Raw genomic sequence first — 14461 nt, 5'->3', positions numbered from 1 at the left:
AAATAGCAGGGTCATGCTCTTGCCACGCACTCACACACACAAACATGCCTCAAAGCATACCAAAAACGAAGCAACAGAAAGGGACACAGAGAGAGAAAGGATGCAAGGAGCATCTCCCTGGACAGAGAAACAACTTCAACTTTACTCTTAGCAGCACAAATATAAGGAAAAATTAACTCTCTGTCTATACTTTAAATTACATACACTTTTTCCTTGCATGTCTTTGCAGTGCACAACGGGAAGCTTTTTCCTTATCCTCCTGTTGCTTGGGGAAAAAAGTCCAGGTTTTTAAAAAGGGATGAGAAAAATTCTGCTCTTGGCAAGAAGTGGGAGGGGAAGACGTAGTGAGATGAAACTGCGAAAAAAAAACTGTCTGGCACCACTCAGCTCTTCCACTCAGCTCCATTCACTTCAAAAAGCTATACCCTGTACCTCCATTTGAATAAGAATGACCTAGGGCTGGTTTTGCATGAGGACAGCTAAGAAATTGCATCTCTCATCATGTGCATGGAGAGTACTACTTTATAGTTTTTGAGAAATCAGCTCGGTTATTCAGCCATGCAGCCCATGTGCAAGTATACATCGTGATGATTGAAGAAATGCAAGGATCCACACTAAGGCATCGTAGAGAAACAGCTGACTGTCACTAAAATCAGGCCTATGGAAAAATATCCAGTTACTGAATTGTTGATGGCACCTGCTCTATTATTGATACAGTAAATATTTTACCAGTCTAGACAAAAAAAAAGAAAAAAAAAAAGACTGCCAGTCATGTCTGAATTTTCTTGGACAAAAGGATGATGTTGTAGGCACGACTACACTGATTTTCTCTCTCTTTAATCCAAACGCAATCTGTATAAACTGAACATGTTTATTTTCACTGATGACAAAAAAAGAAGAGTGCATGTAGAGTAAATCAAAGATGTTTCAGTGGCATGGCAGCCTTTTTCATCCTTGTTTCTTCTTTGCTGTAATACTTTAGTAGCGAGTATCACAAGGTGTAAGGTTCTCCTTTTACATTTTAGATTTTGGAAGTCTCATTCAAAACTGATGAACGCTGAACGCTAAGTCTAGCAGATTGTTTAGTAGAGCAGCAGCTCAAACCAAGGCTGGATACAACCAATTCCACAGTCATATTTTTGTCACATTTCGCAGTGAAAGAAGAAGGCATCAAAACATTCTGTGTGTGAAAACCACACAGGCATTATAATGTACAGAGAGCTTGTCAAGCCTATGCAAAATGTGCAAGTGAGTCATTTTCAATGCAGTAAATATAAAGAGAGTTATAAGGAACATGTCTCATCTCTTATGAGCACAGCTTTTTGAATAAATAAATACATTTTAAATCTATGTCTAATCTAATCTACTTCATGTTTTTAGTGATCATTAGAGTTGCTACTGCCATCTGCACTGAATAAATCAAGAATACGTGGGCTGTTCCCTTCATGTGTGTTGTTTAAATGACTGACAGGTTTGAAAGAATAGGAATGCTAATACTTCTAAAAAAAAAAGAAATATATGTTTATCTGTTATTTTTTGTTATGTGTAGAGACACATTTAACCTTTTTGTGTATTTTTGCATATTTTCTGGAATCCATTCAACCTGCTGCAACAATGAAACGCCTAGAAACAAGCTCCACCTGTGCCAACAGCAGTGACATAAGCCAGAGGTGTGCGTTAGCTGGGTTTAAGTTTGCACAGCATCAACAAAATTGGTTCCTGCCCCTGCTGAGCATGCTCAGCTGGCTCTCCCAATCTCTATTAATGGGAGTGTTTATGAGGCAAACAAACTTTAATGGCCAGTATCTTGTTCTCATTTGTCTCCAGTAAGGGGGGCAAATTCCTCAAAATATTAATGTTTATTCTAGCTTTCTGAATTAAACTTCAAGCACTTCAAACCACTGAGAGAAGTTGTAAACCCCAAATTTAAAAAAAAAAAACATGCTAATAATACTGCTAAGCAATAAAGAGAGGCTATGTGTGCTTCGTAAAGAGGTAAAATTTAAACAAGTAGGCAGGTACAAAGTTTTTTTTTCTAGTCTTCTTGCAATCCGGTTGTTCAGTGATGACGCGACGAATCCTACTTCCGGGTCTAAAGTAGTCTGCGTTTAATATGGCTTTTGTGTTGTTAACATGTTTAATGTTATGTATTTTCTTCTATTTGATCTCAAAAAGCTCCTAAAACAGTCAGTGATCACTGTTGACCTCCCTCGGCTTTTATTACCGCTAATCATTTATTTAAGCTCAGTTTTTAAAACCTTAGGGTGTAACTACAGCCCAGCCCATGCAGCAGTATATGAATGACTAACCTCGTATTGTGGATGGATTATCTCAGTTGTTCTCCTGGCTGAAGTTTGGTCCTTTTACAGCATCCTGCCATGCGATTACATTTGTTCCTGACCACCGAGAGCACTCACGGTAACTTTTATCGAGTGGAAAAAAAAGTTAGCTTGTTTATATTATGCTAACGTAGCTGTGTCGCTAGCGGTCACGCAGCACATCATTATATACCAGCTAGCCCAACTTCAGTAACCCTACAAACGTTACTGCTGTTTAGTTTTCTGTCTTCATTTATGCTGGAAGTGATAACAGAGCTGTACGTTTTAATTTGTTTCCAAAACCCCGCAGTCAGGACATGCTATATTGTATTTAGATAGAAGCTAGCGAGCTAACTCCCTGCTAACTTCTAACTCCGTTAAATGTCATAAATTCCGTTTTCATGGATGCCTGGATGTTAAACTCAATTGTTACACCTGGTAGAGCAGAACGCTGATCATTTTATTAAAGATGAAAGACTTTAGACAGTTTTTCAACTCTCAGGAATGCCACAGTGATCGTTTGATATATGGACCTGCAGCGGAGTTTAGACCCAGACACGGCTAGTGACGTCAGACTGAACAACCGGATAGGAATTCTAAAACTCCCATGAAAAGTCAAATTAAAACATGCTAGTAAATCCATCCGTCCCTTCTCTTCCGTTTATTGTTATTAAAGTTGCGAGGGAGGAGCTCGAGCCTATCCCAGCTACCAGATTGCGAGAAGCAGGGTACACCCTGGACAGGCGTCAGCCTGACATGGGGCTAGCACAATAATAAATCAATTTGAAATAATATTCAGAATAGAATTGTGGGTGGTTATTAAAGCTTAGCTTTTAATGTAGTCCACAAAAGTTTCCAGTTTTTCTGAGATTAATCAGAAAAGCCATGCACAGTGAATCTTAATTTCTTAAGTTTTAGATGCTTACCTGGCTCGTCTAATTCAGAAGAATCAATCTCTGTGCTAATAAACTGACAAACTCTGTTATTTTAAGCTTAGTTAAAATAACAGAGTTTGGATCTGGTTGAATAGTCATTTCAAAAATGTACTGACGATATTTTAAAGACTTAACTCCAATACCCAGGTAGCTTAGTAACCAAAAAAAAAAAAAGAACATGGCAAAAATGACTTTTAATGTAACAGTGTTAAAGCTTTTCATAGGATGTGAAAATTTAAGAGAAAACACAAAGACTTGGCAGCAACTCTGTGCATTGAGGCATGTAGAAACTGCTGAAGTTCAACCTGAGCATCAAAATGGGAAAGAAAGCTGATTTTAAGTGACTCGAAATGTGGCGTGGTTGCTGTTGCCAGAGAGGTCAGAAAGTGCTGGTCTACTGGGATTTTCCCAACATTCCCAGCCATCTCTGGGGTTCACAGAGAATGGTCTAAAAGAGAGGAAGCGAGCGGCAGTTCTCTGGGCGTAAATGCTTTGTTGATGCCAGAAGTCAGAGAAGAATGGCTTTTAAGAACATGACAATGAGTTCAATGTATACCACAGTCGCCAGATCTCAGTTCAACATAGCACATTTGGGATGTGATGGAATGGGAAATTCACATCATGGACGTACCCCCAACAGATATGCAGCAACTATGTGCAGCTATCATGTGAATATCATGTGACCAAAATCTCTCAGGAATGTTTCCAGCACCTTGTTGAATCTGTTCTACAAAGAATTAAGATATGTTTAAAGGCAGGCTAATGACTATACAGAAATAAACTTCTAACACAGAAGTTTTAACATTTTATTCTGTGTTACTGAACTCAAAATTATAAATATGCATCCTTACAATATTGGTGATTTTTCTCTAAAACAAACTTGCATCTAACTTAAAATACGTCCCCAATGTTACCACATCACACAGACATACACACTGTGACACGAATGACCCACACGTACACACTGTTAGTTACTCGTTGTGTTATATATGCAACTTTTCAAGATTGCTCTGTACAATTTTTCACCCAACTTGTTACTGGCACAGCGGTCCCAGGTTGCAACTGAATTAGCACGACTGATCACCAAAATATGTCCCAGCTGCTCTGTCAGTCTTCTGGCACTTCCCACTGAAGCCACTGTTCCACCACTTCCCGACTGAGGCCGGGGAGCCATCCGGCCGAGCCGACTAACCCCCACCCCCAAGTGGTACCCCAAATACTGTACCTACATACATCCAACTGCGCACTTCGGGTTGGCAATGAGCCCCTGCCTCAGACACTCCAGGACCCCAGCCATCCACTGCACATGCTCCACCCAGGTGTAACTATGGATGATGGATCATTCAGGTAGGCCGCAGCATATGCAGCGTGTGGATGCAGCACCCGGCCCATAAGTCACTGGAAAGTGTCTGGGACTCGAAAAAAAAGAAAATTGGAAGTGTGGCAAAATGGTACAAACTGTACGGATTGGAACATGCTGTCTTTTCCTTGGACTCTGGAGACAAGGGAATCTGCCAGTAGGCCTTGGTTAAATCCAGTGTCTGAAAAAGGGAGCAGTGCCTAACCAGTCCAGGAGCTCGTCGACCCAGGGCATGGAATAAGTGTCAAACCGTGACACTTGATTCCTCTGTGGTAGTCAACACAGAACCCTATAGACTACGGGGCTACACCATCCTCATCCTCATGAATGAACTTACGAATCATGAATTTTAAAGTCTTATTCAGCCAATCCACCAGCCCGTCAGTCTGAAGGTGGTAGACGCCAGTCCGAACTGATTTAATGCCCAGTAATTCATACAGTTCTTTTACTTTCGAGACATGAACGATGTGCCATGGTCAGTCAGTATCTTTTCGGGATGCTGACTCGAGAGATGACCTGAAACAGCACCTGTGCCACACTGTTTGCATAAATGGTCTGCAGCAGCACTGCTTTGGGATATCACGTTGCATAATCCACCAGAACTAATACAAAGTGATATCCACCAGTGAAATGCCCCGATGAGGTCCATGCCAATGCGGTCATATGGGACCTCCATTAATGGTAATGGGCACAATGGTAATGGTAGTGGAAAACCACTTCCCAGCAGCTTTTAGGCACCAACTGGATGTGTTCATCTTCCGTGCAAGTGTCACGGCTCACTCGATAAAGCCTATCTGTGATCAACACAAAATGCAGGTAGGTCAGTGCTGCGTCAGGGAGCGCCACTTGGCCATTAATTCTTATCACCTGTTCTGAGCTAAGAGTTTCATCACAAATCCACTGCCTCACAACTCCTCTGCAGCAGAGCCGCAGAACACATCCACGCCACACACACACATTTCACACACTTATTTATGTATTTATTTATTGAAGTCATTCTCACCACTGGGCTCTCCATGATGCCTTTGAGGAAGATGAGGTCCAGGTCATTGGCAGTTGTGGAACTTGTGCTGTCACTCAGTGTGTCCAGGGCCTGATGCATGGCTATACAAACATCAAAAAAAGGAAAAAGAGAGAAAACACACAAAAAAAAGAAAACAGAGTTTATCTCACTCTACTACTGTGCTACCTTCCACTGCTACCCATGGGAAACAGACTGAACAGCTCACCTCAAAGACAAAGGGAGCACATATACAGTAGCTCATACTTCATTTGCAAGTGAAAGAAGTCTGGAGGGAAAGTGAGCAGAAGGGAGGAGGGGAGGAGGGAAAGGAGGAGCAGCCTCACATCCTTTCCCAAGCAATTTCACCTCTGTCAGTCACTCTGCTCTTAAGTCTGTCACAAGTGGCAGTATCTTTCTCCCACAACTCCCGACTTCCTCCTTCCCTCTCTCCTACACATAAGTTCGCACACGCACACACACATTCACACACTAACTCGCTCCAGCTATACAACAACACAGCTGCTGAAGTTGCTCAGCGAATAAACATTTTTTTCCATCAGAACACTGTTTTACAACTTGGATAAGAATAGATTTTAATAAGCCATAACTCAGCGGTCTCGTTTTGAAATGAACTTTCTGGCTCGTGGAGAAGCTTCAGTGAGAAACATGAATGCATGAATGCTCCTCTCTCTCTGTGATGTAAACTCAGACTGCTAAACCCTAACCAATCAATCAGCAGCCGCAATGAGACATCAACAATTCGATGGCGGTCAGAGAAGGTTCAGTCTATCCTTAAAGCATTGCTTTCGACTTACACTCTGACTCCTACTGGGAAGCATTAATCACAGCAGACATGGCTGCCAGAAGAGTGGGTATTTTCGCTAACAGGGAACAGAAATGGTCTAAGTTGGTAAACAGACACTAAGGCCTTTGTGTCAACCCAACACCGGTTCTTAATGTTCGAGATACTGGCAGAGCAGTGTCCCTGCACATATCCAGCATGGCTGACTTCAAAGCTCTCACCACCTCAAAGGCTCATATTAAGATGTGACTGATCAAATAACAGGGCGGCTATTTCCTTTTGTGTTAAAAGTCTGTGTCCCAGTTTCCTGGAAAAGGTAGAAGACTGAGCGTGTTCTTACTCTGTTGAATTAAAAAACCAGAGCCCAACTAATACAGCATTTTTAAGACTGGTTATTTAAAAATTCAACTTATCAGTCACTATGTTTTTCTTCCAGACACATTTAACAGATCCCTAACATTTGTTATGTATGTGCTTACTAGGAGAATAGGACAATGCAACTTAAAAGAAATCTTGTTTTATTGTCACAATAAGTTGCGGATGATCTGCTAGCACCAGCTGGCAGTTGTGTTTATGGCATTTCAAATGCCTGTCATTAACAGGGAAGTTGCAGAGTGCCCTCTAGTGGACAAACAATGCCACATCAACAGTAATTACACGATTGAAGGGTGTTTCTTCACGTTTTTAATTTTTGTTTACTGGCTGTTATGAACGCAGATACTGATATATCTCCCATAGTTAACATCAGCTGATATAATAGCTCCACCAATCGAATGATCAGGCTAAAAATAAACAAACAAGTAAAATAATGAGAGAGCTAATACAGCTATCTAAAACGAGAGCTCATAAATTCTAAAGTAAATCGAATTTTGTTGTTAACAACAGCAGCAACAATGCAATTAATTGGCATAAAACGCATCGATTTATTCTTGTATAACTAACAGCCATACTTTTGTTAAATATATAATTTTACAATATATGCCACACCATATAACAGAACTCTGCAGACATTAACACCACATTAAATCTGTCCTAAAATAAAATTGATTTTTGATTTGATTTTCCACCTTCTGAGCTGTGAGAGCAAAAAGAGCTACAACACAAACACGTGTAATAAAAAATAAACCAACATAAAACAGTAAATACATTTATCAGTGAGCCAGGAAATATCACATAATAGAAAACTTCACATTTTTGTTGCCCCCCTGAAAGCCTGATAACAATGCATGCAGCTGCTCCATTGACATTACACAATAACAAGAGTCTTAAATAATTTTATTAACTTACTTAATGCTATTTAATTTTATTTTTAATGCTTCAATGCTTGGTTCTGGCTTCACTGCACACTTTTTATTGATCATTAACCATAAAAATTTAGGTGTCCTAGTTTCATTTTAGTGAAGTGAAGCTCAGCATGTTCGCTAATTCATTCAACTTAGTTCCATATTTTTCTAAATAAAACTGGCAAATGGCTTAACAGTGACAGATTTGAGATATTTAGAGAGTAGCCACAAACCTATTTTTGGTCTACTTCTGTTAAGTATTATTAAATGCACACTTGAAATACTAACAAACACATTGAGAGCAAGCTGTTCTTGTCTCTGCCTATAGCGAGAAATAAAAGGTAGAAAGGAAGAAAAGAAGACAACGGAAGACCACCTCAAAGATTACACAGTCCATCCGTCCTCTTGCCCAACAATTTCACAAGTAAATTAAATTAATAATTTCACAAGTCTTCCGCAGTGGAGTCTTTTTTCTCTTCCCTTTTTCCCTCTAACACCAGCTCTGCTCCAGCAGGAGAGTTGCCAAGTTTGCGTCTGGCAGAGAATATCACACCAGCAGGCCTGGTTTACAGGTCCTGCATAATTCTCTTTAATCATTGCAACTGTACGCAATTGTTGCTGTCACATCGGCCCTTTCCCCAATCTTAGTTCATCTCTGCTGCGCCCAGACACGTGTGAGGATTTTTATTTCTTTTAGTCACATGTTTCACTTCCATCTTTTTTATCATCTTTTCTAGCTCTCATCCAACTTGTCACTGGCTGTTTTAATACACTTACACATCAGCCACTCTAACCATCCTGATAAAACAGACAGCTGCTTTACCAAAGCGTGTCAAAGATTTTACACAAAGTCACAAAAATATCACAAACTGGAAATGGTTTTGACTCACATTTAGGCACAAAGGAACCATCAGAAAGTGTGAAAAGGGCCAACGTTTAATAATCACACTGCGGAGTATTACTGGAATACATCTATTATTCAGAGAAATTATTAAAAATCCAACTTGTCCTCTTTGGGTATCGTTGCCTTTCTTCTATGTCCAAGTTTATGCACATAATTCATGATGTATAACAAGCACTATAATGTAATAAGCACTGCTTCCCCTATTTTTCATGGTGTGCATCAAAGCAAATATCACAGAGACGTGTCCACAGAGATAAATTTCACCCACCCAGAAGAATCAGCCACCCACGTGGTGAAATCCATATTTTTTTAAATCACAGTGGCTTTTATGTTGTTTTTTCCTCTTTTCATTTTGTGTTCCTTTGTGTTTTATGTGATTTTCTTCACAGGTCTTCAAAAATCTCTCAGTGCTCCTCTTATATACAGAACACATGTTCAAAGTACGGCAATTTTTCTTGAATGAACTGCAAAATCTGCTTCTAGTTACAAATGTTTGACCCTAGTTTTTTTCTTTCCCCCCTTCCTACAAGTGACATTAACAGTGTTCGCATAATAAATTATAGTGCTATAACAATGTAGTGTAGTAGTGTTGTCACTGTAGTCACTGGGTAACAGCTTGATTGGTCTTTCCTCTGGTGCACGACCCAACAGGTCTACTGAAGCAACACGAGATCCAGCAGATCTATCACAATAAAGTCCTTGTTAATAAATGTTCACTGTAATGCTAAATGACCACAGGGCCTGGTAGGAGTTTGTTTTGTGTTAACAGTGTAGTGCTGTACTATTAACAGGGAAATGGGAGCACATCAATATGAGAAGTTGTACATATTAGGCTCAAACAGAAGGAATTATAAATTAAAGTCTTTAATAAAAGCCCCCTTCAAATAAAGGCCTTGATACTTTCTGCAGGTGAGGTAAATAAAAGCTCCAGCTACTTCTGTGGAAGAAACAAAAAAACCCACATAAATTAGACACTCAATCCGTCAACGAGTCCAAATTGCATTCACAACAGGCCTGACAGTCGTTTAGTCTGTACTCAGCTTAAGATAAAGTATTCATTGGCTTCTTTTTATACTGCAAGCTTCTCTTTCAAACAACTTCCTGTTTAGCATTCAGGTGGAATGTTTCATCTTGTACACCACCACTGTCACAGCAGTCCTGCCTTGCAAAAACCTGCCATAGAGCTGCAGCGTATTACTGAATGCATCTCTCTTCTGCTCACGACTCATTTCAGATTGAAGTTGCGTGTCGACATTTGTGTATTAATATGCTATGTGCCTTTTTTTTTTTTTTTGTCCGTTCTGGGGGCCTTTACAGGTGAGAACTCAGGCGAAAGTTATTTTTCGCTTCGCTGAATCCAAATTGCCTCTACCACACACTGGAACTTGATACCATTACGGAGCTTTCATTTAGCAGGTGAGGGCTTAAAAGCACAAAGGGGGACTCAGGTGTGCCAACAGACTTAACCAGCTACAAGCACATTATGCCCTCTACTCAATCTACTCTTCCAGGGAAAAAAAGCTTCACGCTTGAGCAGATTTTCTCTTTGGAGCATTTCACTATTTTACATTTGCTGGATTTATGGATAAACTCCTGAAGAAGCAGAATATTATGAGAAAACCTGAACATTTTAAGGAAGTTAAAATGGAGTGATGGCTGATTTTTAATATAGGTTTAGATGAAAACCCAGTCTACAGTAGTTAGCAGCCAAAAAATTGAAAATTATAACATGCTGTGGTGGCTCCCTGCAACCGCCTCTCAACAAAGATTGCCAAGATACCGCTTGCCTGCCTCTGCTACAGCAGGGGACGTGTAATTAAAGGAAACTAAATTAAAGGTGCTTTTGTCTGTTAAAGCCTCATCCGAGCGCCTGCTCACCTCCAAGGAGAGTTACAATTAAACCCAATGTCACGGACGCAGCCAAACAATCTGGGCTGTTATTGTTTGCGTTTGGAGCACAGCAGGGTGCAAGGACCTCTCAGTGAAGGTTATTCTGTTGCTATGGAGCAGCAGGGAGAGGGTACACAGAGGGACTGCGGGAGGGTGGAAAAAAAAAAAGGAAGGAAAATTTGTGGGAGATGCAGATGTGTTGTTGTTTCACTATGTGGAATCCTCACGGGGTATTACAGTACTCACAGAGGAGTACAGTGTGCAGCTGACTCTTTACTCCCAGTTGTTTCTAGCTGTAAAAACAGTCTGGTCTGCTTAATACGCCTGAGATACACAATGTGTTTTAGAATGCAGAGCCAGATGAATAAAAGTCAGTTAAAGGAGCTCTTTTGGCAACAGGTAATGAGCAAGCAAGTAGGTTATTTTTTTCTAGCAAATAGTAGATGTGATATTTAAGGCATCATCAGCAACTAATAATAATAATAATGGATTGCATCTATATAGCACTTTTCTGGAGACTCAAAACGCTTCCACATTCACACACTGGTGTGAGGCAAACCACAGTTGTAGCCACAGCTGCCCTGGGCTGCCATATCGTGCCATCAGCCCTTCAGGCCAACACCAGTAGGCGGTAGGGTGAAGTGTCTTGCTCAAGGACACAACGACGAGGACAGACAAAGCTGGGGTTCAAACCAGCAACCTTACAAGATACATAAGGATAAGGTTACAAGATGAGCTTCCCAACCCCCTGAACCACGGTCGCCCTAACCCTAGTCCTGTGTCTTTTTATAAGACTGATCACCTCTTAGACCCCTGACAGCCAAGAAAAGAAAACAAGCAACAATATTTTTAATAGAATAGAGTTAAGGGTAATGACTAAGACCTCACAGGGTTAATTCTACTTCGAAATATGGGCTTTTTTAATTTCAAATGTGGATTGAAATTCAGTATAGCTTTTAAAAGGACACTTAAAGTCCGTATTGGCAAATGCCTGGCAGTGACAAATCAGGGCACTTGCACTGGATGAGGTAAATGTTTAGGTTCTCAGTTTGCACAGCCAGTAACAACACCGGCTTTGTCCCGTGAAACACAGACAGATTCCTGAAGAAGCTCATTGATATTCTCATTGTCTCCTGGAAGAGCTGCTAGAAGTCGCTGCAAGTTGCTGGAAGTCACCTCTATAAAAAAGAAAATACTATTTGGCCTTGAAAGACATTATTAAATACTTTTATGTTGCTTTTAGATTTGATTCAGTTCCCAGCTCTCCAGCTAAATATAATTAACTATCAATCCCTCAGGTAGCAAAAGATAAATGTTTAAGACACTGGTGGAGAATGATATTGGATTGGAATATATTCCATGCGGTGTGTACGTGCTAGAACTGATGAATCGTTAAGGCCGAAGCATTCTATGAATTTATCCCAGTGCAATGGGATTCATGAATATTTCCAACATGACACAGTGTTGCAGCTTGAAGCCCTCTGAGTGCAATCAGTCTGATGAGATTCCTTCAGGAACAACAACACAGAGCGTACAAACTACAACTAAAGCAAACAGAATGAGCACACAGTTGGGGCACGCGCACTCAACTCTGAATTATTAAGTCAACATCCTCCTCGTGGAGTCTCACTGAAAAAGAAAACGGGTTCGTAATGAGGAGGTGTAATAATGTCGTCTGGAGCACGTGTGTGCACAACAATTGTGTAATTTACTTGCATGGTCAATCAGCATGGGTGCGTTTGTTTGTGTGCTACTTGTAGAGACTTGCCTGTAAATAATTAGATCTCCTCGTTAAAAACATAATAATAACTCCACTACATTAATGTGGCTGCACACATAATACACAGTTCTAAGTTTTGGACTTAAACATCACAATGTGAAATGAAGGTAGTGGGAAAATAATCAGCACCCACAGGTGTTGTCACTTCCTGCTGATAAGGCCTCTGCTCAGGATGAGATTAAGTGAAGCAGCTGAATTACATGAAGGAATTACATGAAGCATTAAATGTTTTATATAAATAATGCTGCAGGGACCGTGTGCCTGTGTGTGGGTTTTTGTGTGTTTTAACAAGTGTCAGAAATTCCAACTTGTGATTCTGACTCTGGTTTTTGCATGACAGAGTGGTTTAAAACAGGATGCAAACGCAGCACGCGTATGGTTAATATCTACTTTCCCCAGATTAAAAGAGCAGTGAGTCAGATCCAGTGCGTGCATACCCACAAAACCTGGTCATGGAGTAGAGATTAAGTGATGCACAACAACAAAAAGGAGTGCCCTACAGAAACATAACTGTATAAAAATATAAGTGGATTGTTTCATCAATCTCAAATAAGTAGTTTTTTGTAAACTTCCCCATTCTGGTCACTTTTGGCAAAAACCTTTAACATCAGCTATCCCATCTCTACATCAGCTTCCTGTTTTTTCAGTGCCACTGTCTCCAAACCATACATCATAGCAGGTCTCACTACCAATTCGTAAACCTTACACACTGTCTGTTGCTTTGGATGGTTGCCCTCAACTATTTAAACTCATCCACCTTTATTACCTCTACTCCTTGCATCTTCAGCTTGCCATCAGCCTCATTCTCATTAACACACATGTATTCTGTCTTGCTTCAACTGACTTCTACTCCTCTTTTCTCCCATACGCCCTTCTACCTGTTTTCTACTTCCACTACAGATCACAGTGTTGTCTGCAACCATCACTGGGACTCCTGCCTAACCTCATTGCTAAAAAATCTTAACTGTAATAGCTCCAATGAAAAAAAGCAGAAATGTCAGGGGTTATTTTACAGAGATATTTCACTAAATGATGTTCATTTTTTCAAGGCAATTGCTATGTTATGCATTGTTATCAGCTTGATAATGGCTGTATATTATCCTTGCTTGACTTTAAAAAAATTGTAAGTGATCTAACAGCTATAACAGTGTAGGTAAAAGTCCTATAAAAGGCAATCCTTCCAGTGGAAGTAATCATGACCTTCTCTCTCTAGGTCCCAGATAGCCAATCAGCAGGATGAGGGACTTTTAAGCAGCCTCCCTATCACCATGGTGATGCTTGCTACAAGCTGGCATGCTATGGATGCAGGTCAGATCGCCTTATTAGCTGTATGAAGGTCACCAGTGGAGACAACACTTGTGATATTTGTTGACATTTTGCAATTGGACAGCAGCCCCTCCTCCACCCCCCATGACCACAGAAACTGTCAACAAAAAGATGATTTTGTGTTACGTCCCCCCCCCGTCCCGTTTGGTTCTTTTGCAATCAGAATTATTGTCTATATTTTATTTTATTTTCACTTGCTACACACGGGACAGACATGACTGGGGGAAAGAAAAGGGAGAAAGAAAGAGAGGTAGGGAGAGAAAAACAGCGGGGAAGAGGAACGGTGATAAAGGGCAAAAAACAAAAGCAAACGAAACAAACAGACAGAAAATACATACATCAATCACCTGGATCACCTGTTGAGAAAGAAAAAAGAGAAAACAAGCAAAAAAAAAAAAAAAAAAGAGCAATATAATAAACAACATCATCGTGACGACCTATGTGAATATAACAGTAAATACTAAATATTGAATATTATTGTGCAGCACGTAAGATCGACAGCGCACAGTGTGCTTTGAGGTAGCAGCCAAAAAGGGCGTCGTTTGTGTCTGTGAGCACCCGTGTGTACACCTGTGAGCGTGAGCGCGCTTGTATTCAAAAGGTTCCTTCGTGTAATGATCTGCTAGAGGGTGTGGGGAGCCATAGCCCCGTCCTCCAGGGCATGAAGCAGCAAATGGAGGAGATCCAGGCTCCAGACATCCAGAGACACTCAGAGCACAAGAGACCAACAGAGGGGCAACCGTGCCACTCTCCCGGAAAGAGCTGAGGAGAGTCCCAGATGAGGGGTCACTCAGCAGCCGCGGAGCAGAAGCCAGAGGGGGTTGCAGTGACGTGCCCGTGAGCTCTGCCGGCAGCCAGCT

At 40.8% G+C, this 14461-nt stretch overlaps 1 protein-coding gene across 7 annotated transcripts in view; it reads right to left on the bottom strand.

Annotated features, from left to right (window-relative positions):
• The window catches only part of mpp2b (MAGUK p55 scaffold protein 2b), a 45692-nt gene that overhangs the window by 11469 nt on the left and 19762 nt on the right, over positions 1–14461 (bottom strand). For 3 of the 7 annotated variants that reach the window (XM_082545308.1, XM_082545309.1, XM_082545307.1), the window contains exon 3: positions 5617–5717. The exons of 2 other annotated variants lie outside the window; for them this stretch is intronic. In XM_082545308.1, coding sequence (XP_082401434.1) covers positions 5617–5717 — 101 coding nt within the window. Of the gene's footprint in view, positions 1–206; positions 226–2309; positions 2774–5616; positions 5718–14461 lie in introns of those variants that run through there. 2 more of the 7 variants (XM_082545310.1, XM_082545313.1) reach the window with 2 other exon arrangements.

The sequence above is a fragment of the Aulonocara stuartgranti genome (assembly GCF_965226115.1).
Source record: "Aulonocara stuartgranti genome assembly, chromosome: 8".
NCBI classification, from domain to species: domain Eukaryota; kingdom Metazoa; phylum Chordata; class Actinopteri; order Cichliformes; family Cichlidae; genus Aulonocara; species Aulonocara stuartgranti.
This window is presented reverse-complemented; position numbering and strand designations above follow the sequence as displayed.